This window comes from Opisthorchis viverrini (genome assembly GCF_000715545.1).
Source record: "Opisthorchis viverrini unplaced genomic scaffold opera_v5_151, whole genome shotgun sequence".
Lineage (NCBI taxonomy): Eukaryota > Metazoa > Platyhelminthes > Trematoda > Opisthorchiida > Opisthorchiidae > Opisthorchis > Opisthorchis viverrini.
In genome coordinates, this window is record NW_008751807.1 from 1,140,207 (window position 1) to 1,162,412 (window position 22,206).

The following is a 22,206-nucleotide window of genomic DNA, read 5'->3' on the forward strand; positions in this document are numbered from 1 at the left end:
GTAATTAGCAGGGAATTTTCCCACCTCGCTGATCTCAGTGTAGGAAGTATCTCGGATCCCCTGGAAATCTCAATCAACCGCTATTTATTGCGAAATCTCTTTCCTCCTGAAGAGAGAATGAATTATCCCACGAAAATGAAACCTAACCAAGTCTGAGCTTAGAGAATGAATTATCCCACGAAAATGAAACATTACCCAGGTTGAATAACCCAGTCTGAGCTAGATCTGAAGCATTTGTGGAGAGCTAACTGGCCATGGAGTCTGTGGCTCAACCCAAACACCTGTAAACTCATCCCAGGAAGTGCAGATATTTCGATACCCACCCCAATTACATTGGCTCCAGTCAGAATTGTCATACTCACCTTTCTCCATGTGCTGGGTATACGTGCATCGAACAGACTGTCCAGGGCATCCCGAAGGTTCTCAGACATGACGATGGTTCCATCTATTGCCAGTTTCAAATCCGTCAATGTCGTTCTTACGATTGTGATCACTTTTTGCATTCTGTCAATCTCCTGCTTCAAAAATATGTGTAACGGCTTCAGATGGTCCATTTTGATTAAGCATTCCTTGACCTGCAATGAAATTTTACGAGTGGTAATTCTTCCACAGTAAGCAAACATTATCGCGGAGTGCTCCTCACAAGTCTGTATACTCAATTGTCATCATAATCAAGGCATAGGTTGGATATTGTTGAAGACAAACATCATTACTCAATGCATCACTAGCATATGCCGGATGACCCAGAATCTGGACAAATTGGCCTGTTCCGCATAGCACGTAAAAGCTGAAGTCAGTATGAAAAAGCAACCTTCACCTACTTGAAATGGATTGTAATCTTCCGGGACTTTCTCCAAAATCTCATTTGCCAGACGGTAAACGTTGGATTCACGAGTCTCTCCTGTTCCACCTCCACTATCCTTTGGCTGGATACTGACAATCGTGTCTAACATGGAATTTGTGGTGTTTGTCGAATACCTAAACAGAGTTGATTTACAGGAGACAGTTGGTATTCGAAATAAACATAATGCTGTTTAATGGGCATTAAGTCTATGCTGTGTACTATGAGAACGAACATGGTCGATCGAAGATGGAAAATTTCTCAGTCAGCAAAATCTGTCTACTCATGCTCGGAAGCAACAATTTTCCCTCTCGATCATGTTGGTTAAACCGTTGAGACTCTGAATGGATTTTTTGAAATATCAGAGGGACAAGCAGTTGTGGATGGAATCGCGTGCTTTGCACTGGTCAAGGTCATTCGATGTAGTCATAAAAGCCTATTTTTGAGACATTCAGTGGGATCAAACTACATGCGCTGTGGCCACGGTGCGTTCTTCTGGCATGTCGCACCTTAGTGTATCCATGTTCACCTACCGTCTTCTTGTTTGAACCAACCAATTAGAGATCTGGCCGCTGTGAAAAGCAGCTGCAAAGCTGCTATCTAGTTCCAGCTACTGATACTCTGGTTTCCTGGTGCAGTTTCTGAAAATTCGGGATGACAAAGTTGGAAGATATCAGTAACTATATGGATAATAAGTATAACCGAATCTCATCCAAAATCACACCTCTCAATTAAAAATTTCCTATTGGTGCCGGTGAAGACTGATACTGTAATTGGGAGTCATAAGACTTCCTCTTTCTTCTGGATATTGCTCAGTATTTCGATTAACACGTGCAGTATTGGTATGAAAACTACTCACGTAATATCAGCGTTTGGGTGTAATCCGAAGCATTCAGGGGAGTCAAACAGCGGCAAACCCTCAATATATGCCTGGTACTCCTCTAGAGTGCGACATTTCGGAATGTTGTATCCCCGGTAGAATTCAAAATTGTCAGTGAACATGGCGTCTGAGAACCAGACTTTCGCGTACGTGTTCAAAAGACGTTTGTCGTAATCATCAGTCACTCGGCCACCGTACTGCACCTCTCCAATCATGTAACGCACTGTCGGCCAAGAGATAGGCTGTATGGGAAATGTCATAGAGTGTCACTAAGATGGAATCGATGTATTACAATACTGGTCATATTCAAGGAATTTGTTCATGACTAATCTTGTCAATGAGCCAAGCATAAATCTGTTTTACCACTATGCTGATTTTATGAGGTGTCAGCGTACGCCACACTGTAGTCTCCCTACCTCGAGAGTAATCAGCCCAAAACTGAGAATAACGGGATCATTTCCTTTGGGTAGCTTATGTTTGCGTGAGAGATATTAACTTGTTTTAGAAAACTACCCTTCATAGTTGTGTTATCAAAGCATCGCCTATCAGATCGATTACTGACCACTGACTAGGTTGTCTTAGATCATGCGTCGAGTTTTACTAGGATTCTGGTATGCTGACTCACATTATTTTGATCGATAGAAATGAATTTAGAATTAGTTTTCATTGTGCTATGAGCCCTAAAAGGAGCTAATTATGAATGGTGTCGACAGGCATAAAGGAGCATAATAGTAGACTGTCTACAACTAAAAAAACAGAACTCGGCCAAATTATGTTTGTAAACAATGCCCTACTTAAGTTGATTGACTGATTCTCCTATTTTCATTTGACCCAAACCCTCCACAGGTCACACAACTGGTAGATGTATGTGTTGGGATAGTCGAAACTGAACTTCGTTCCCTATCTGGTATTCATTCCGGAACAGTAACTAGTGCAAAACTGTGATCCTGATGATAAACACTAAATACTGTGTTGATCAAACGCGCACGGGAGCTTCCTACTCCTTCGGTACTTCAGTCAGGTGACTTAGAACTTCCTGTACTTTTCGGATCTCTGACTCTCGTAGTAGGTACGGATTTGGATGCAATTGTACACTAGTGCATCTTGTGGAAACGAGGACCAGTTTTTCAGAATTCCGGACAACGAGGAATTCTGGTTTGTCGGACATAGCTCGAACGTTAACTTTAACAATCTAGCGCATCTCCAGAGACGCAGAGTACTGTTTGAGTCACTTAAAATGATTCTGTATTTGCTCAACAATAACAAACCCTCGGCATCTCTTTTTCAAATGTATGAGTCAGTCAAGGTCCACTACAAGCAACGTCTCGGGATTTGAGTGACTAAATGCGTTTCTGCAAGGAATACACATTTCTGCATTCAGAAATATTGTCCTTCGTGGATCCGGTTACTGTAATTTGATGTTCTCTACCAGCGGTCGTTACCAATGTTCCTGTTGCATGTAGTATTAAACAAACTTGGATATACATATGTTGCGGTCCTTATTTCGGTTTTAGTGTTGAGGAACTAACAACTACTCGAACGTAGTCACGTATACATGTTGGTTAATAACCCCTATACAGCGATCACAGAAGATAACAAATAGCCACACTTAAAGAGTAACTGAACTAGAGAAGCTCACCAGCGTGGTCATTCAATTTTGTTGCACTGTCAAAACTTTATATTCAAAATACACGACCCACCGAATCTAACAGTCATAGTTCAGGGTCAATTAATCACCTTTTTCGAACCGACCTCATCCAGGTGGTTTTGTACAAACTGTACAGTTGATGTGAAATCAGCCTGGTTGAACTCATATGGAATATTCCATCCGATTGGACCGAATTTGCGTCTTTCTTGTACGGTGGTATGCAGAAATGCTACTCCATACAGCAGTGGCTTCCACTGAGGTAAACTGCTTATTTCTAATTGGTCTTGTGTGAGCGTTGCGTAGGTGCGGCGCAGGCCAGCGCGTATGCCCATCGGAGGGTCGTAAGTGAACTTGATTGAGGACTGTAGTAGGCTTATCGGGAATAGAGGATTGACTTCAGTAGTGAGCCAGCAGCGAAACGCGTCGTGAACACCATCCGAAGTTGTAATCTGTGGTCATGAAAATGAAAAATAATCATGCAGGTAGAACGGTGTTTGTGAGCTGGGGTCATTTCAAGAATGTCTTGTGCTGTCCGAACCACCTGTTCATTTTTCAAATGCATGTCACCAGCGAAATTAACTACCACTCGTGTGAGCTTGAAGCCCAAGAGCTCATAAAAGCATGTACTCATGGGAAATTTCCGTCTGGTGTGGGAGTGATCTGTGGTTGGTCAGACAACTCTTAATAAATTATGGACAGTTTTGGAACAGACGCAGTGTCCTGACATAACGACGAAACCAACAACACCAAAAAACTGGGCACTAGTACAGTCGCACGATATTAGTTACTCACTGTATTTGTTTTCCAGACAACTGATTAAACTCAGCTTCATTTTGTCTGATGAACAGTTGCTTATTGCTTGATACACTATAAAACACAATTTGGTAGTACACTAGTCAGTCAGAACAGGCTTGCCACTGTTCTTAAAGCGAAACTCCTCCGGTTGGTCCTCACCGTGAGTTGCGTCAGAAAGCACAGATGTGACATGAGCAATACCTTGTACAATCGGAGTGCTGGACAGTTAACGACTCCATACCAGCGCACTTTTCTATAAAAATCTATGATAGCGAATTAACGATGGAACCCCTTCCGATACTTCCTCGCCACCACTCCTCCTCAGACGTCCTCGACGAATATCGATTCGGCTAATCCAAAAATACTTTGTGGCATAGGTAATGTGTATGACTCATTGATCATTCCAAAACTTCAAATTTTTGTCGAAAGTACCTATAGTTCCTGAGTGTCGATAGGCCAAACCACACTATTTGCAAAAGTTGTCTCGCAATTTATCCCTAAACCGTAACGGTGACTGCAACGAATAACACAGTGTTTATAACACACTGAGTCGTCTGGCCGCTTCAGACTGAAATTTCTTCACCACCAAGTTATGCACTTCCCTATTCATGATTCGAAGTCATGTAACTCTGTATCTGCTTCATTTGCCACAGCAAGAGGAGTGTTAGAACACGGAAGCTCCTTCATCTCTGAGTATCTTAAATGAGAGGTAGGAACTTATTGTCTTCTACGCATCTAATCTCCTTTTTAGGGTTGTGATTCGATCGTCCTCTGTCTCCTTGTCGCATATCCAAACATCTTTCTGGTTCCTTTTTTAAAAGCAATATCCTAATAATTTGATAATTTTTGCTGTGAACTAGCAATTTCTCATTCTCCTGTCTTGGAATGATAATGGTTTTGTTGTGCAACTTCTGATCGAAATGAAACTGATCCTGTTCCTAAACTGATTCACATGAGACAGCATTAATAGGTTAATTCGAAGGCATTTTCCGTCTTTGTGAACATCAGCAGCAGTACAGAAATGACTTTAACCTGATTGTTCCATTCAAACCTGTTCCTGTGAACCATTTATGGGGGGAATGTTGCGTACACACACTTCAAGTTGCTTGGTCACATTAACAACTTGTATAATCACAGCATTGTGGATGATATTCATAAATATCTCAGTAGCGCGGGTCCGAGGGTTCTTAGTTAGGAGGAGGCGAAATGTACAGAATTAACTAATGGCGTCACGCGTGCTGCGGTCCATTCATAATAAGTGAGACTTTTGACAAACACACTCATTCGCATACCAATGGGGTCTTCACGGGAGACTCACCTGAACCCCAGCTGGATCTCCCGTTTACGACGTTCTTCAACAACCTTATGAGTGGAGTAAGACTTGCCCTTCTGTTTGTCACGTTGACTTATCTGGAGATACACGTGCAAATTCATGCGATGCCATTCCATGCAAACTGGTAGACCCGACGTAGTCAGCCCGATAAGCTCCTTTTTATCTACTAGTCAACGCATAGTACCCAAGAAAATTTCTGATGTACCGTCCAGTGTGAATTTGACTGGCGGTGTCTGCTACATTTCGGTTGTAGAAACCCAATAACCATCCACTGTGGTAATGTGGCATGGTGTCTCGCCAATGTTCTTGATTTCGACTGAATGTGATTAAGATCTGAGCGATAAATCCTTTGGGGTCGCCCAATGCTGGTCAGTTATTTTGTTCGCACATTTTTATGCACTCTGCCAACATCGTCTGAATCAAATGGACTAGAAACGTAGTTTCGTCGAGTAAACTTCTGTCCGTGACTTGATTATCTCATACAATTCAGACTTACGGTTTCCAAAAGTTCATCCATAAAATTCAAACCCAAGTGACAATTTTGTAGCAAAATCCAACGACCCTCTTGCATACTGCAGCTCAACAGGCGCCGGGCGTGGACTTCTTGGCCTTGTCCCATTGAAATCGCTCCACACTCTAGAGAAGGGATGAGATAAGGGTGCAATTAACTTGTGACTGATAAATTTCAAAGTTAGAGCTTGTGCAAAGTACAACATCATTCTAATTCCCGACTACCGTCCAACGAAACGTATTCTGTGTACTGTTCTATGTACTCAGGAGAACCAATTTTCAGATACATACGTGAATGAGCATCTATGTGTTCCCGTTACCGCGGTCCTTTAAACGACCATTGGAGCCAGGCATGACAGACAGAAATAAAGTTGTTTGTCCCCGGATAATAGTTACCAACATTTTTTGTCCTTCCTCGCCAGAATTTGGGGCAAATCTAACTGGGGTTGCTGTTCTTGGCAAAGCTGCACTTAGATTCCATAGTGGAACGATAGCGGATCCTTCTGCTTTACCTTACTTTCGTTGAGTGCAAATTCCTGTGCTTTGTAGGAAGACTTACGCTGACGAGGCAGCTGACAACTGTCAGTCACGGCTTCCACGCTGATGGTCTATAAGCTAACTTACAACCCATGCTGGAGCGTGGCTCATGCTTGCCTGCTTGAAGAATAAGCATATTTGGGCTTGCTGTTACCAGTTCAACTGCCAGATGGAAATCCTCAGTCCTACTTGACGTCAGACTACCAGTGTAACGGCGGATGCTACTGATGAGGTATGCGAGTAGTCTGTGGTTTTCTCGAAGCTCCGCCCCGAGTCCAATGGAAGGTAGAGTTTGTGACGGAACTTGTGGAACAGCTTTGCAGTGTTCGTTGACAACTGAGTGATAGTCAAGGAATATCTATGAAAGCTCAAGAAGATGCGTGAGAATGTTCAGTTTTTAAAAACTATGTGCATTGAGGTGTTTACTTTCCTGTCTAACAGTTTGTAACTGCTTATGTGGTGTCTGCTAATAGACGACTTCGCAGCGAAAGGCTTTCCTCCTCATACCAGTTACATGGGGTAGTTTATTCTTAATATCAGACTGACGGTTGATGATAGAATCAGCAAAGTAATTCAGTGATTTTCATAAAGGAAACTAGGCACAAGGTTGGCTGAAAACTCTTCGAAAGCCCACGACCGGTTTTGCTCTTCTTGGGGCTCATCAGGTAGGCGCAATCCCCGAGTCCCATCAACCTTATGATCTACTTGAACCCAAATTGGGCTATTTTCGAGAAATACACTAATTTGCAAATCAATTTGGTGCAGCACATTCAGTTGTAGAATGTCATAAACGAGAGATTCACTCGAGTCTCTCGTGAAAACCAAATTAATTCAGTGATGTTGTATGACAAAAGAAACTGAGTGATGGATTCAACCGCTCAGTAATGGTCATTCCATTTGTCAAGTAAGTAACAAGGACAATGTATCACCGCGACCTAAGGTATTTGTTTAGAGGCACTTCAGCTTTAGCTACAAAAAGGGACTTGCATTCATGCAGTGAAAACATGCTATCATCGGATCAACACATTTCCCAGTAGATGTTTCTTGCTATGTCAACACCCAACTTTTTTCACTTGTACCATCATTCAGCCACACCGAACTATTGGAGTGGGAAACTTGAATTTACTGCTTAGCGCATCCGTATTCATATTCACACCCGTGTAGCACCTTCGTTCCCCGTTTTTCATATAGGGTTCACCAAATATGCCGCATGCATTCGATAAAGCAAGCCGCTCTCCGAACGTCTGAATTCAACTATTCGCCACGTCATCGTGCAAAAAGTTTGACTTGACTTAACTTGAACTGTGTTACAGTAAACCTCACATTCTTGCTATTGACGAATGCAGAAAACCACCCTACAGTTGGGTCAGGGGGTAGGGGTTTTCGAAAAAGGGGTTGATTGTAACGCTAACTACTGGTAAACCACAGAAAGGCGCTGTGATGACGACGAGTCCAAGGCTTGCAGTTGAGAATTTTGAGAACAACGCACTTAATCCCATTTTCTTTGCGAGACGTTCTATGTTATCTGTGGGATCGGATCCCATTGATAGAAAACAAATCATTGGCGTCCGGGCATCTGCTTCTTCTAGCATCTCTTCCAGATTTGTGATGACTCCTTCGGCAAAAGAGGGACCCAGTGCTTCAGCAGTATACCGTTTAGCCATTGGAAGACATCGATCTGGACACCAAGAACGAATAAGTAGGAGACGATGAAACGTAGTCAGACGGTCGTAACCGTTTGGCAATGAAGCTTCCTCTGGCGCGTTTGAATCGAACCACGATTTCCAATTCTGCAAATAAATGGTGTATAATAAACATTGAGTAATATTTGAGAATTTGGAAGAAAAAGGCTTGCGTCAACAAAGACCGTTTGAATATGTTGAGTGATAGTTATCCGAAACTGTTCTAACCCTGAATGCTTAGTTACTTCCAGTCGGGTAGCTGATGCCAACGATAAATCATGTTTCCGGTCCAAGTTACGCCTTATAAGAACTGTCCGCTGAATCCCCAGGCACTTACTCTCCAGTCCGAACTGTGTCCGCCAAACGGTTTGAAAATAGCAAATTATCATGAACATCACAGATAGTCTATCAAAGAATACGGGATAAAACGGAGTGGTTATATTTGCATAGCATGATCGCCATTCGCTATTTCTGATTCACAGATCAAGGCGTAAAAGAGATGTGCAGGGCACTGAACTGGAAACGGTATCCATAAAAGGAGGGAATTCATCGAGGGTTAACTTCAACTCATGGCTGTGTGAAACCCCTGACTTAGGAGCTTTGAAATGCGAGCAGAAATACTGAAATGAGACGCATTAACTTGACACGGGCTGGACAGCGTCATCTGCAATGACCTCATGTAAACTACCATGTAGCGTCTATTTTCTCTGAAATTCAGTGCATAGGTACATTGTAGAACGGGAAAGGTCAGACTTGGTCTGGAAAGAACACCAGACTGTTCTATTTTTTTCAAGGAGAGGACAAACCATAAGGGAGCTCTTCTCTTTTCTCAGCCACCATGAACGTCCGTAACCGATCACACAACAACCCCAAGGACGTTGTAGTCATCCGTATGATGAAATTTCCACCAGGCATTGTTGTAAAGTAGTCGCTTTTCTTAACTTCACCCAACTGTTCGAGTTCTTGGTACAGAATCGTCTCGATCCAGTTAACCTTCTTTATTTTGACGCTGTGGCTCAACAGCGGTTCAAAAGCCAGTAGTCACCAACTTGTTGAGTATGTATTTGCCTTGAAACTGTTCTGCTTTTCAGTTTACAGTGTGGGAGACATTTTTCAGTTTTGTAATAACCAATGTGCAGTGGTGAAATCGGAAAATACAATTGTTTTAGGTGGGCGAGTCCGAGAATATAAGCTCACCCATCAATTTAGTGTGAGCTTGGAACCCATTACTTGTTTTTCTAACTTGACACCGGCTTTCATTCCTCTAACTCAAACTGCCGGCCTGTCTAGTGAAAAATCTCGCGGATTACATCGGTGTTGCCTAGCGCACTTCTGAGGTATCTATCAGAGTATCAGTTACCCGAATCACATATCCGTTGCACTTATCTGCACACTCGCTTTATTGTGACCTACACAATGCCCTCCAAAGTAGGTAACCCACAAGTGCGTGAGTATTTGGACCAGAGCAGCCATCGGACGGGCAAAAATTGAGTTGACGGCAACGATTCACCGACAGATGAGATGCGACTGCCATGTGTGCTGAGCAATTGAAAATTTGCAGGAGAGTGGACCTCATGAACCTCAGTAGTTCCCGAGTAATATTGTGTAAGATGAGCAGACTTTGGAAAATTAATCACACTAAAAGTGATGGCACATTACGGAAGGTTCCGTGGCACCCAGATTTGAGGAAGACACTTAGGTAGCTCAATTCCTGGCGGCTCTTTCTAGGCATCGTAAATGATATGGTTAGAGCGGATTTTCTACAACAGAACTTTCATCTCACTAGTGTATCAGAGTACTGTCTGGAAATACGATGGATGATGGTTGGTACAAAGCATATATTACTTGATTGTGAACCTAGCAGACTTATGCAGAGTGGCCGATTCGTTTGCACACATAAGGGGCGCTAATCAATCACTTCACAGAAGACGGGAAAAGTATAGAGCAGTACAATTGCGATTCCACAGAGTCATAGAAACCCCCAAACCATGGTTTCCCCGAGTCAAAGATCTTATTGACTTCTGTGCAAACCGTCCGGGCGGTAATGAAATGGACCGATTCAAAGGAATTGCCAACAACCGATTGTAAGGCTCGGAAACAGGAGAATATGCCTTTGCTACACTGAAAGCCATCGCTTGGATATCCGTATGTAAGCTAAGCCCTTTTGAACTATACGTCCATTTTTAGTTCAAATGGTTCTCCATTATACTAGTGTTCTTCGTTTTTGAGGTAATTTTTCACGTATCCATGGAGTAAATGTCCCGGAAACTTTTCTTATGCATCGCAGCAAGGATTCATATACTCGGAAACCTGTGCTTTATTCTGAGGATATTGTGGTAAACATTCATCGTAAGCAAGAAACACCACCTCATGAAGCGAGACACCTCCAACGTTTTTTATTCACCTGAAATGTCCTGATTATCTACTTTACAGTGCGATATGTCTTGTGTTGATCATATGTATAATTTTGAAGATCAGATCATCAGAATGCCGACTTGCGCAGTACACTGGCATTTTCTCTACCTTTCTAGTTGGTTTTAACCTTTCAAAAAAACTGCAACAAGTCTGTTGTGCCTTACCTTATCATCCGCAGAAATCTGATTAGTCAGCTGTGCGAACTGGGGAAGTTTGCTAAGCTCTACCAGATTCAACCAAGTCATATCCTGTATCCATTTCTTTGGCTTCGGCTTGACAGCGTTCAGATCCAAGGCTGCTCCACCTGAAACGAACCGCATGATATGGGTGATAAAGGATAAGGAGAACGCGGTTCTCAGTTGGGATGCTGCCCAGTACCGGTTCCGCAATCCCTCACTTTACTAAACTTGGCTGTGAGGTAGTGATTTGCAATAACATGGTCATGGTGAATAAGCTTGAGGAATGAAACCAACTCCAGAGTAAAAAAAGGCAGTCGACCGGCCATAGGAGCCGTGAGTGCCCAGATCGCCCATGATATTGACGCATTCACAAGAAATATCCAACAGGAATCCGTCCCCCAGAATTTATGATGTGCTAAAACTGCCACTTGTCTCCGTATCCGATAAAGCGACCCTAGTCACTCGAATTTGTCTTCCATGGGAAGCGACACTTCGAGGAGCGTGATGGGATCCACAAAGCTATGTACAGCTTCCATCGTTAGGTGTATTATTGACAGTTCATAAAAATTTTGCAATCACGGAAGAAAACTGGAAAATTTACCATGCGAACTATGTGAGTATTCGGTGAATATACACCATTTTAGGTGCAAATTAAGACGAGGTTCCTGTGTATCGATCAACGAGTAGCGTCGAAGGTGTTTCCTTGGATTCGGCTTTTTCACCGAGATTACTATGCTTCCATTCGTCCCATCTATTCATTTCTGCTTAAAATACCGATGCGAACTCGTTGATTGATTACATCAGCCAGGTAGGTTTAGCAACGGACATCCCGGTCCGGAAGTATGCAATCAACAAGCCGATGATTCGTCACTGTCCGGAGGTGGGAAACGCACTCTCTTACAATGGGTCCGTTTTACCGCGTTGAAAAGTTCCGTTTACCAGGTGGTGACAGTCCATTTTCCTCATTATAAGTGGGCCAACTACTTGCTTTGCTTCACTCATTTTTGTCTTCTTCTATAGCTTTTCGAACTTTAAAACTCACTTTTTTCTTCCATGAACTAAGTATTGATAAGACACATGGATGTGGAGTCCCATCGCATATTCATCTTGAACATAGTTGATTAAAATAGCAGGTGGTACACTCATTTCTCCATACGGAACTTTAAAGTAAGCAAATTCGACTGAATTGACTAGTGTTCGTGTTCGACAGGAACCACTGTCTTTTCCGTTAACGTATGTAGCAGTACGGCCACGTTAGGACATGGGCTGTTATTGGCTAGGTTGTCAGACACAGGTAATACTGCAAGGTGAAGTAACAGACGAAATACACTTGTTCACAAACAAATTCGGTTTCATGAGAGACTCACCTGGAACCCAGCTGAACCTATAGTTGTGGTGCTTTCAGGCAAAACCAAATTTGTTTGCGAATGAGTGTATTTCACTAATTTCGTGCAATTTGGTTTCAAGTAGGACATAAAGTTGACGGGAACTCGGGGAATGCGCCTATTTAATGAGCCCCAAGAAGGGCGGAACCGGTCGTGGGCCCTTGAGGAGATTTCAGCAACCTTATGAGTAGTGCATTACGTGAAGTTATAGGCGTTCGTTTTGCCGAAGGATACGAAAGATGGAGAGTTAAGAAAGCCTGTGAGATCATTCGTTCATTTTTACGGCCGAGTACGGCTGAAGCGCTTTTTTCGAAGCTTTTGTGGCGGATATTTATGGGGATCTGGAAAGTAATAGTAATTGACTGCCTAGTTGTGTGTGCAACTCACTGGTGGAATATGTTTTCGTTAGTTTGCCTACTGATGCTCTATTCAAACGCCTGGTCAAACTTGTCGGTCTCAGATGTCTATTCACGCAGTTCACTGTACTTCTTCAACATTCGTTGGTTGAATTTCACATCTGGTCTGTAAAGCAAACTACATACAGACGGTTGGATGTTTCCGAGAAAATACTCTTTATCCTATCGATCTGTATTAGACCATGTGGTTGTCACCAGCTTGGTTGTAAAACGTACACCAATTTATTGATGCTACACAAAGTTAGCCACTGTAAAAGAATTCCTCTTGGAGAATTTCGAGAAATACAGAAAAGTACAGCATGTGGCTTTGCTTCGTTTTTCATTTTCAACTGTAACAGACTTCGAAGACTCGACTTACTCAGTAAATGAAAGCAATGAAAGAATACCTATTTCACCAAAATTTCAACAAAATTGTCATTCAAGACACAGGTCATTTAAGGAGACATATCAAAGATCTTCAAACGGCTATTCAGATGTTATGAGAGTCAGATCTTCTGTATTGCACACGCAGTTTATTGCTGACAGTTTTACTTGAAGCAATTTATGATCCCATAGGCTGTTGCTCACAGGTACAAAGTTTCCTGTCATCACTTGAACTTCATGAACGATCAAAGTAACAACTCGGAGGATTTCACAAGCATCATTCTGATACACTAGTTTACACCTTGGGAGAGAGATGAGATGATAACTGAATCCTTTCCTATGGCGATCCAACGAGTAGAATCGTTGATAGAGCAAACAAGACGGGCCCTGTCTATGCCAAACTTAATGAAAACGGTCTTGGGAGCTCGTTAGATAAATCTTCCGGATAGGACGACTAGCAGTGAAGTGAAAAAGGGAGGAAAGGTGACACACAGACCACCAGTCCGACGGACAAAGTGACAGTATTGATAGAGCAATTTACGCCATAAAGTAAACTAAAGTAAACAAAGTAAACTAAATAACCAGCCTGATGGGACACACAATCTAGTATCGTTTCAGGTCAACTTGTGATACTGAGTGATATATGTGGTAATTGGTTGATCACTCGCATCCCAGCTGTCCTTCAATTAACGTTTGACTATTCGTCATCCTATCGGGAGGCCTATTCTATGCGGAGTTGTGGCATGAAAATGGAAAATGGATTGTTGCAATCGCTTCGATTATTTCCACCTCGCCATGTACTTCGAGTGGTTACATTAGCTGTTGACCTGTTCATCAAGCATGATGGTTGGATTGCAGACTTCTTGTCACCATCTGAGGTGGCAATGTTATTACGCTGTTGGATAGGTGCTTTTCCTATCAGTTCAGAGACCCATGCGGATAAATGGGAATACGTAATGGACAGCGTACCAAATATATCGAAGTTGATTGAGTATGCTTTGCACCACGTAGTGTGCACGACTGTTTACCACAAAGTCTTCATTGGTAAAATACCCTCTAGTTTCGTGATATGCGCACTGCTGATTGCTCTGTACAGTGCTTCTCGGCCTTCCAGCACATATCTGCTGCACCAAAAGAACGAAATCTCAGTTGAAACTTACCGAATCGCCTCACGCTACTGTCAATCCGCAAGCAGCTACATATGAGAAGTCGTCATTCTAGTAGCCAGTTGTTAGGTGACGACATGTTTTGGTTTATTGATAGAACAACGAGTGATGCTAGTTCCTGTTTGAGTGCGGATTAATCACCCTATTGATCAGCTGCTCGTGGCTGAGTGGACGTGTTCAACCATTGGCCGGAAGGTTGCTGATTCGGAACTCCCTACTGGAGTTTTGTGGGATGCGCACTGCTGATGATTCCCAATAAGGATGAAACAGCTGTACAGTGCTTCTCTGTTTCTCAGCATAGATTTGATTCATTGAAAGGATCAAATTCCAAACGAAACTTAACAAATCTCAAACTACCATGGCCAGAGGAAAAAATAAGGATGAAACAGCTGTACAGTGCTTCTCTGTTTCTCAGCATAGATTTGATTCATTGAAAGGATCAAATTCCAAACGAAACTTAACAAATCTCAAACTACCATGGCTCAGAGGAAAAAAACTGAAAAAACGAGTGAAACTTCCATCTGAAGCATCTACTGAGCCAACCGAATACAGTGAAACCAAACTGCATTACAACACAGGTATATAGAGGGTCCGCAAAAACCCAAACAAATGAGATGTTATTGGCTACACCATTTAGGCGCAAGCAAGTGAAAGTGTGAAGTCCTCCTAAGGGTACACTGTCTACTACATTGTTGACGAAATCCTGTAAACTCAATCTCAAACTCGGTGACCAGGCAAGCAACTAATGTATCAGGACCTATGAATTTCTTCAGCCTGTATGGGTGCTCTAGTCCAAAAATGTGTGCAGGTCTGAAAACACAGCTGGTAGTGCTACTGTTTTTAGGTAGTAAAACCGGTTATTTCGTAACTCCTGGCCTCATATCAGTGCAGAATTTCGCTTAGGAGCGTCAAGGGGTGCTAACATACACATCCTGACTACACATCCGAAGCTGGTATGTATTTTTGGGGTGAAAAGGAGTATGTGAAAAATATTACAGACGAGTGCCAAGACGCTTAAAAGTAAGGGTTAAACCAACAGTAAGTATTCCACCGGTTCGTATTTATCAAACTTGGGATTTCCATGCCTTACATGAATCCTTAATTCTCCTACCTGGGAATCCTCCTGTCTGAAAACAGCTGTTCAGTGACACGAGTTGTGCTAGTATTGTTCCCTAGTGTGTTCCATGAAACGAGACAGGTTTAGCACAAAAATGTGGCACAACGATGGCAGAAAACTACCAATCTCACCTTTGATAAAAATCTGGAATTCCTCATTGTTCACTTCTCCCCTGTGCATAGCGATTTTGAGTGTAAGGAACACTGTGAAGGTAAACTTGTCCAGTTCGTAGAAACCTCTGGCTGTGTAGCGATAAACAAGGAATGTCAAGTAGTCAATTATGTTCGCAATACGCTTCTGGTTTATTGGAGACTTCTCTGATCTAGCCATGGATAGGTCAAACAATCCCAAGAATTGCCTCAGCGATGTTTGGTACATCACGTTCACCATGCTCATTTCCACGACCAAAAAGTAAAGCAGTGAGCCACGAGCAGCGACTGGTCGAAATTCCTCTCGGGCTGCATTGATCTTCACCTCAGTTTCCGCGGCCACATTCAATTTTTCTTGAACTTCTTCAGAGGTTGCTTTGGTGATTTGAAGCATTTCTATCAGTGACTCATCTTCAACCAGACTACCTTCAGTGGTAGTTAAGCGATACAACAAATTATCCTCCAGTTCCTTCATTTTTCTTCGATTGGCGGCAACTTGCTCCAGAAGCTTGGTTCGCTCCGTTTCAAGTTCCTATAACGAACATACAAGGCATTGTTTCACTAGTTGCAGTATATAGATTGGTAAAAAGTTATACTTCCAGATGAACTTAGTGAACATAATTGTCACTCCAAACTCCAACAGTCTCACAGGACATTTTGTAATGCAATCTACCGTGCACTGAGATTGAAAAAGTATCAGCGCCCTCATTACGTCCAATAAAGATGTCCCCTTGTCCCCTACAGAAGAAACCACCCGAGGAATCAAATCAGGAGTCGTTCCTTCTAAATGTTGGTTCCTCCTGATAGAAATAATAACTGAACCTAATTTGGGATTGGACACAGGTTGCAAAACATAGTTCAGAAACTTGTAGATGACTCTACTAAACAGTGCCTGCTCGATTTAGTGGTCTGAACAGTCCTAGGATTGTTTTCCCCAAAACAACTCAGCTCACTGCAGGCGATAAATCACAGAGATATTTTCAACAAAAAGCAGTGGCTACTGGCCATGGGGAAATCAGCTATTTGACAAAATCCAGGGTTCCCTCTGTAATCGTAGTTAGATACTATGGATGTTAGTCAGCCATAGCACAAGTTAATTATATGGTAGCAAAATCCGATCAAGAATATCTGGCTTGACTGATCTGTCTAGGGTAGCTTGCTTAAAAAGAGCGCGCTACAGTGACGGAGCGTCTGGTCTCTTTTAGATGTGGCATGTCTTTAGAGGATCATACGCTGCAGAGGCCTCTCCTGAAATGATCATTGACTGACCGTTTGCAGCGAAGTGATAAGCACGATAATGGTGATGCAAAAACAACCCCGTTAACCAACCTTTTTCTCTGTCATGATGACCAAACCCAGAAGCTGGTCCTCCAAACCACGTCTGGTAACGGTAAAGTCAATTACGGCCGTCCTTGCATAAATTTCCGGTGTATAGGCTGGATTGGGCAGTTTGGTTGTGATGTACAATCTGAACCCCTTCAAAACTTCACACTCCTTATCTCCCAATTTGACTTTCAAGGCAGATCCAGATTTAATAAAATTCTTCTCCAAGATGTTATCCAATGCAGGATCTAGCTCTTCGCCGACATCTTCAATGAGCAATGGTCGTCCCAGCGCCAAAGCATCTTCCAAATGTGTCCGGAAGTATTTGTGATTCAATGATGTAATCTAGATGAAGTGGTCAACAAAAACGTGAAATGAGTCACGTATTTTCTTTCGAGATGGGTATAAATTATGCTTTCGGTCTGCAAAGTTGGAAGTTGCTTTAATGCTCTATTGAATGGGATCTGCAGCAAGATGAGGGTTGCTGTGTGTATACAGCTTGAACAGACTAGGACAAGTGACTGATTAAGAATGACGTTGATGAGAATTCATTATATTCTTTTGTTACTTGTAAAGTAAACCTACTGCATTCCGGCGGATAAGTGGGGCAAAAATGGTTAAACCAATGGCTAACCTGCAATTCGTTTGCTTCTTCTTTCCGCTTGATCCATGCCTTTCCCTGACCTTGAGGATCAATCAGGAGGGGATAGCGTGTGGCTCGTGTCACAACTAGTCCATTCTGAACGGACAACTCATCCGTCGGAAGTCCTTGCACGTTCCATTCTGAAAGGGTTGCGTTGTCTACCAACATGGTAATGAAGTTCACATCCTGAGGTGTAAGAAACAACAGCAGAAGTATTCAGTCACTTTATTCCTGAAGAATAATGTTCGCGGAATAGTAATTGTTCCTTACACTCAAGCATATCAACCCACATTCACTTTAGAACACCCCTGGCTTGCCAGAGGGGCAGTTGAATGCTCAATTTTGGATTTCCTCCAAGGCTAAGTTATTTTATACTGAAAAGTTGAGTATACCTGACCAAAGGAGCTAGGGAAATATACTATCTCTCAACCTACAGTCACCAGTTTTTGGCAGATCACCGATTAGTTCCGGATATAAGGACGTCTGCGAACCCACAGTCCGACGATATCGATCATCCGAAGCGAAATTTTGAAGAGACTAAATCTGCCGATCAGGAGAAGTTTTAAACTTTATTAGAAACCGTAAAAAAGATGAAATTTGTCACTAGGACTGAATATTCTACAGTCATTCGGTCGTACTAGTGTTACCACAAGAAATCGCCTCATAGTCTGTGCTCTTTGCACATGACCCAAACAATCTTTCAGCTACTCAATCTAGCGTGTTAGCGGGTGTCCTGAGGCAGAAAGCGGGCTCATTTTTCATTATTATTATTTTTATTATTATTATTATTATCGAGAGCATAACATCAGTGTTCAACACTGACCCTTCGCTACCGTACAACAATGATTTATTTGAAAGCCTTACTGTGAAGGGAAGGAACTTAACGCCAGCCACACAGGGTCAATGCAATCCCTGTAAGACCGGAATCCCACCTGCTTCTCTCGAGTCAGTGTACCACGAGCCACCATAAGGTGACGAAGCAAAGTGATGCCAACAGCCTCATTACGACCGGGGTCAATCTGATCCTCTTGTGATTACCACATTCACTGCGAGCCTCTTTTTTGAAAGTAGCCACTATCACCAATTCTCTCCAGTTGTTTAGGACGATCTCCTTTTCCCAAATGCAGACAGACAAATGAACGAAGCGCTGACTGAAGACTTAACTCCTCTTTTTGAACAAAGCGGGTGAGAGGTCATCCTTACCAGAAGCTCAGTGGAGCTGGAGAGAATATATGCAGTCGTAAACCTCTGAGACTGTAGGCAAAGATTTCAAGACGCACTCTAACTGGATGAAATTGCATTTTGACCCTGATTGGTGGCAAGTCTATGATCGACTGCAAATTTCGGGCCATTCTGTTTTGGGATGGGGGGATTTAGGTTTAGGTTAAAATTTGACATGAAAAAGCTTGAGACACATCCTCACCTAGGTAAATTGTTAGATACCAACAAGTTAGTACGTACAGATAAGGGGGATGAGACCTTTGCATCACTCACAGCTCTGCTAGCCTACCGGGTACAGTATCTACCGTTGTACAAACACTCAAAGCACATTGCATGACCAGGAAATCCTGACCTTTCTGCAAACCTGCACTTCATACACATTCGTTCATCAGAAATAGCTGTAAGATCCCATAGTGTGAAAATACATCCAAGTGTGCATTTTGCACCGCCGGGGCGGTTAGTTGCACCGCGTGCCGCTATTGTGGTCATTCTCACGTGATCTCCGGCTCACACCCACACATGCGCATGGGAATCGGTTGATGCGATAGGGTTCGGCCACTTCAGAGAATGACGGACAGCAGTCTGAGTAAAGTACTGGGTCTTCACTGTCTATTCTCATCATATAAACCAATTGCAGATAAAAGAAACTCACTTCAGAAAACGGAATTTTATTTTGTACCAGTTCCCTGCGCCAGTGTTTGGTCAAGAGCGAACGGAATTCTTGATTGAACGGTCCAGTGTAGGACAAGAATCCTGTTGCAAGCAGAACATCCCCGACGAGGCGATTAATTTGTTCAGTGAACAGTTTGCTCGCTTCCGTCCAGCGTATCTGCTCGCCTGGATATAAGTGAGATTTCGTATGCAGTTATCAGCAGTTTGGGAGATGTAGGGACCCAGCGAAATATGGTTTACACAGTAGCTGGAAACACCACATCCCTTCTATAATTCTTGCTGGTAAAAACTGGCAACAACTTGCTTTCAGTAGCGATATGGATCAAGATAAAGTATAACGATGGTTCGCTAAACAGCTTACATCGATTCTTCCCAGACTCAAAACAGTTTGAGAGAAATGCTACTGATAAATAAGTTTGTTTCATCAAAAGATAGGCTATAAGGGTCATAGGTTGAACGGAGACATGAGAAGTTCAACGTTTTGTCGACAGATATTCCTGAATTCCGTAATCTGGCCGCAATGAATCGGAAAATATGGATCGGCTGCATTTCCACGACGTTACGAGTCCTTTAGAGAGACCTTATCAAACCAGTATAACATCATCCACAACATGCACATTTTACACAGAAATGACGACGTGGAGCGAAACCTAGAAACCTATGGGATCACCCGGGCACTTGAATGCAAAAGACAGGAGCTTAATTTGTGAGTTGTATGAACCTCTGTTCACATGAGCTGAGTGGGCAAGTGGGTTATGATTACTGATACAAATACACACATGTTGACGTTCAATTAGACAGGTTACACTCACGCAATCAGTCAACAGCGATGTGCAACCGGTAGTGGACCTGTAAGAGTTTGCTTAGGTGTTCTATTACCCAGTTTGGTTACACAGACGATATAAAGCCTGTGTGAGGGCCGTGATATCAACTAGGTACGAAGGCCATAAAAGAATGATCAGATGACGCCAGAATGGATGAAATGACTTGCATATGAAGAGGAATATGAATTGAGCTAAGACCAAAAGAACAACGGCTGTGCTGGACTTCAATACACTTGCTCACTTACCAGCCAGGCCACCGATCAGCGCTGTGGCATTGGTCATTTTACGTCGACAAGCATCTGCCTCGTCCATCAAACGCTGTTTATCTGCCATTGCTCGATCGTATTCGGCCTGGACAATGTTCAACTCTCTCTGTTTTTCATCAAGCTGACCTTGGGCAACCGCGAGTTCTTTCATAGCTCCCGCTAGGCGGTTTTCCTGTCTGGCCAGCATTGCCTGGAACATAAGATTGGAAGCATATCAGCCTTGTGATTTACCGGTTCAAGTGTCAAGTAACTAAACTTGTGGAAAGGTCTGGGTAACAGTTATTTCCAAGCCATTCGAACTTTTTTTAAAATGGTGGGTCTTCATTCGGCTTCGAACGCTGTTTGGTTTCATGCTTCAGTTCGACGTCCAGATTGTATCCCATTTCGAGTGTGAATTCTATTTGTTTTGAATATATCTTACTACCCCAGTCCATCCTCTATCTCATTTTGGAACGGTCCTGAAAAATTAGCAAAGGTATTCAGGTGATGAAAATTTGGAAAGAAAGTCACCACCCCTTTGCTTAACCATGGCGTCTTGCCTACTGTTGGGGATCATAGGTCCACATATTCTCAAGGAGGTAGGTCCGCCTACACATCTATCTGAGAAGTTATACAAAGCAAAGGATGAAGCATCTTTAGTTATGCTAAATGACCATTGTGAGCTTTATGGGCTTCGGCAAATCAGATGTGCAGAGCCCGACCCTCAGACATGTTTTTTCGGACAGAAACTTTGAATTGCAAATGGTAGTGCTATCGAAGATAACTGATCAAGAAACTGGGATCCAATAATGCAAAACGAGAAAATGGATCAGAAGTACCTTCAAGGGTAGCACTTCTTTGTTCACCGCAAAGAACGAAGCCATAGCTTTGGTCCAAGAGCACAGCCCAGCCACATCACCACAAACGCGTCTGGCCTGCTCCATATTATAGTCGTCCATTTGGAAATATGGCTCCATCAGTTCCACGGTTTCCTCATTTATTAAATCCTGTTAGTGGATAAATGAATAAAAAGGTCTTGCGAGTGGCGCATTACAAGTAACTCAAAAGTAAGACGTCTATATTGTCAGGAATCGGTTCGGCAAAAAGTGGTCATTGTCTGTTGATGTCACTTCCCAACAAGGACTATCCAAATTGTCTTTTAGTGGCGATAATATAAATCGGCTCAGCTGAAACTCGACCAGATCTCCTGTTTGTGATATTCGACAGCTGGATTTCAGCAAAGTCTCTCGTTAACATCAACTGGGTTTCAAACGTCTGTGCCACGCGCGAAATTTAGTGTTTAAGCCACGTAACAGATATGATGGAAACTCTGGGATTAGGCTAACCTGTTGAACCTCAGAAAGGGCAAAGCTGGCAATGAACTATCCGGATTTTTCATCGACCTCATGAGTGCCGCCATATGAGGGAAGCATGAATATTGTTGACGATATCAATAATACCATTAAATTCGAGATGATTTTTAGCAATTTGTAGCCGAAAATTTCCAATCAATGATAAGGTAATAACCGAAGAAGAAAGACAGCTTACAAATGTACTCATTTGCATATCAACTGGGTTTTCACTGGAATTCAAATGAATCTCTCCTTTATGATATTCTTCAAGTGAATATGCCGCACAAAGGCCGCCTCATTAAAATTTACCGCAATATCTCGAATTTCATACCAACTGAAACAAGCGGCGGCCTTTCTGCAACACATTAAGTTGAATAATATCATAAACAAGAGGTTCATTTGAGTCTCCCGTCAAAACCAAATTGATTTGCAAATGAGTGGATTTATCGAGATCTTTCCAATTAGGATTCAATTAGAACGTAGGGTTGACGGACGGTCGGGGACTGCGCC

The 22,206-nt window shown here is 42.7% G+C and overlaps 1 protein-coding gene across 1 annotated transcript in view; it reads right to left on the reverse strand.

Moving 5' to 3' along the window:
- The window catches only part of T265_06922 (hypothetical protein), a gene marked incomplete at both ends in the record, with an annotated part of 98,802 nt that overhangs the window by 3,681 nt on the left and 72,915 nt on the right, over positions 1 to 22,206 (reverse strand). The window contains 16 exons of the mRNA XM_009172320.1: positions 363 to 575; positions 822 to 978; positions 1,701 to 1,963; positions 3,459 to 3,818; positions 5,994 to 6,133; positions 8,034 to 8,334; positions 10,806 to 10,945; positions 15,399 to 15,948; positions 16,746 to 17,084; positions 17,374 to 17,568; positions 18,338 to 18,529; positions 18,586 to 18,630; positions 19,199 to 19,432; positions 20,208 to 20,290; positions 20,345 to 20,555; positions 21,184 to 21,351. Of these exons, the coding sequence (XP_009170584.1) occupies positions 363 to 575; positions 822 to 978; positions 1,701 to 1,963; positions 3,459 to 3,818; positions 5,994 to 6,133; positions 8,034 to 8,334; positions 10,806 to 10,945; positions 15,399 to 15,948; positions 16,746 to 17,084; positions 17,374 to 17,568; positions 18,338 to 18,529; positions 18,586 to 18,630; positions 19,199 to 19,432; positions 20,208 to 20,290; positions 20,345 to 20,555; positions 21,184 to 21,351 (3,591 nt within the window). The remainder of the gene's footprint in view (positions 1 to 362; positions 576 to 821; positions 979 to 1,700; positions 1,964 to 3,458; positions 3,819 to 5,993; positions 6,134 to 8,033; positions 8,335 to 10,805; positions 10,946 to 15,398; positions 15,949 to 16,745; positions 17,085 to 17,373; positions 17,569 to 18,337; positions 18,530 to 18,585; positions 18,631 to 19,198; positions 19,433 to 20,207; positions 20,291 to 20,344; positions 20,556 to 21,183; positions 21,352 to 22,206) is intronic.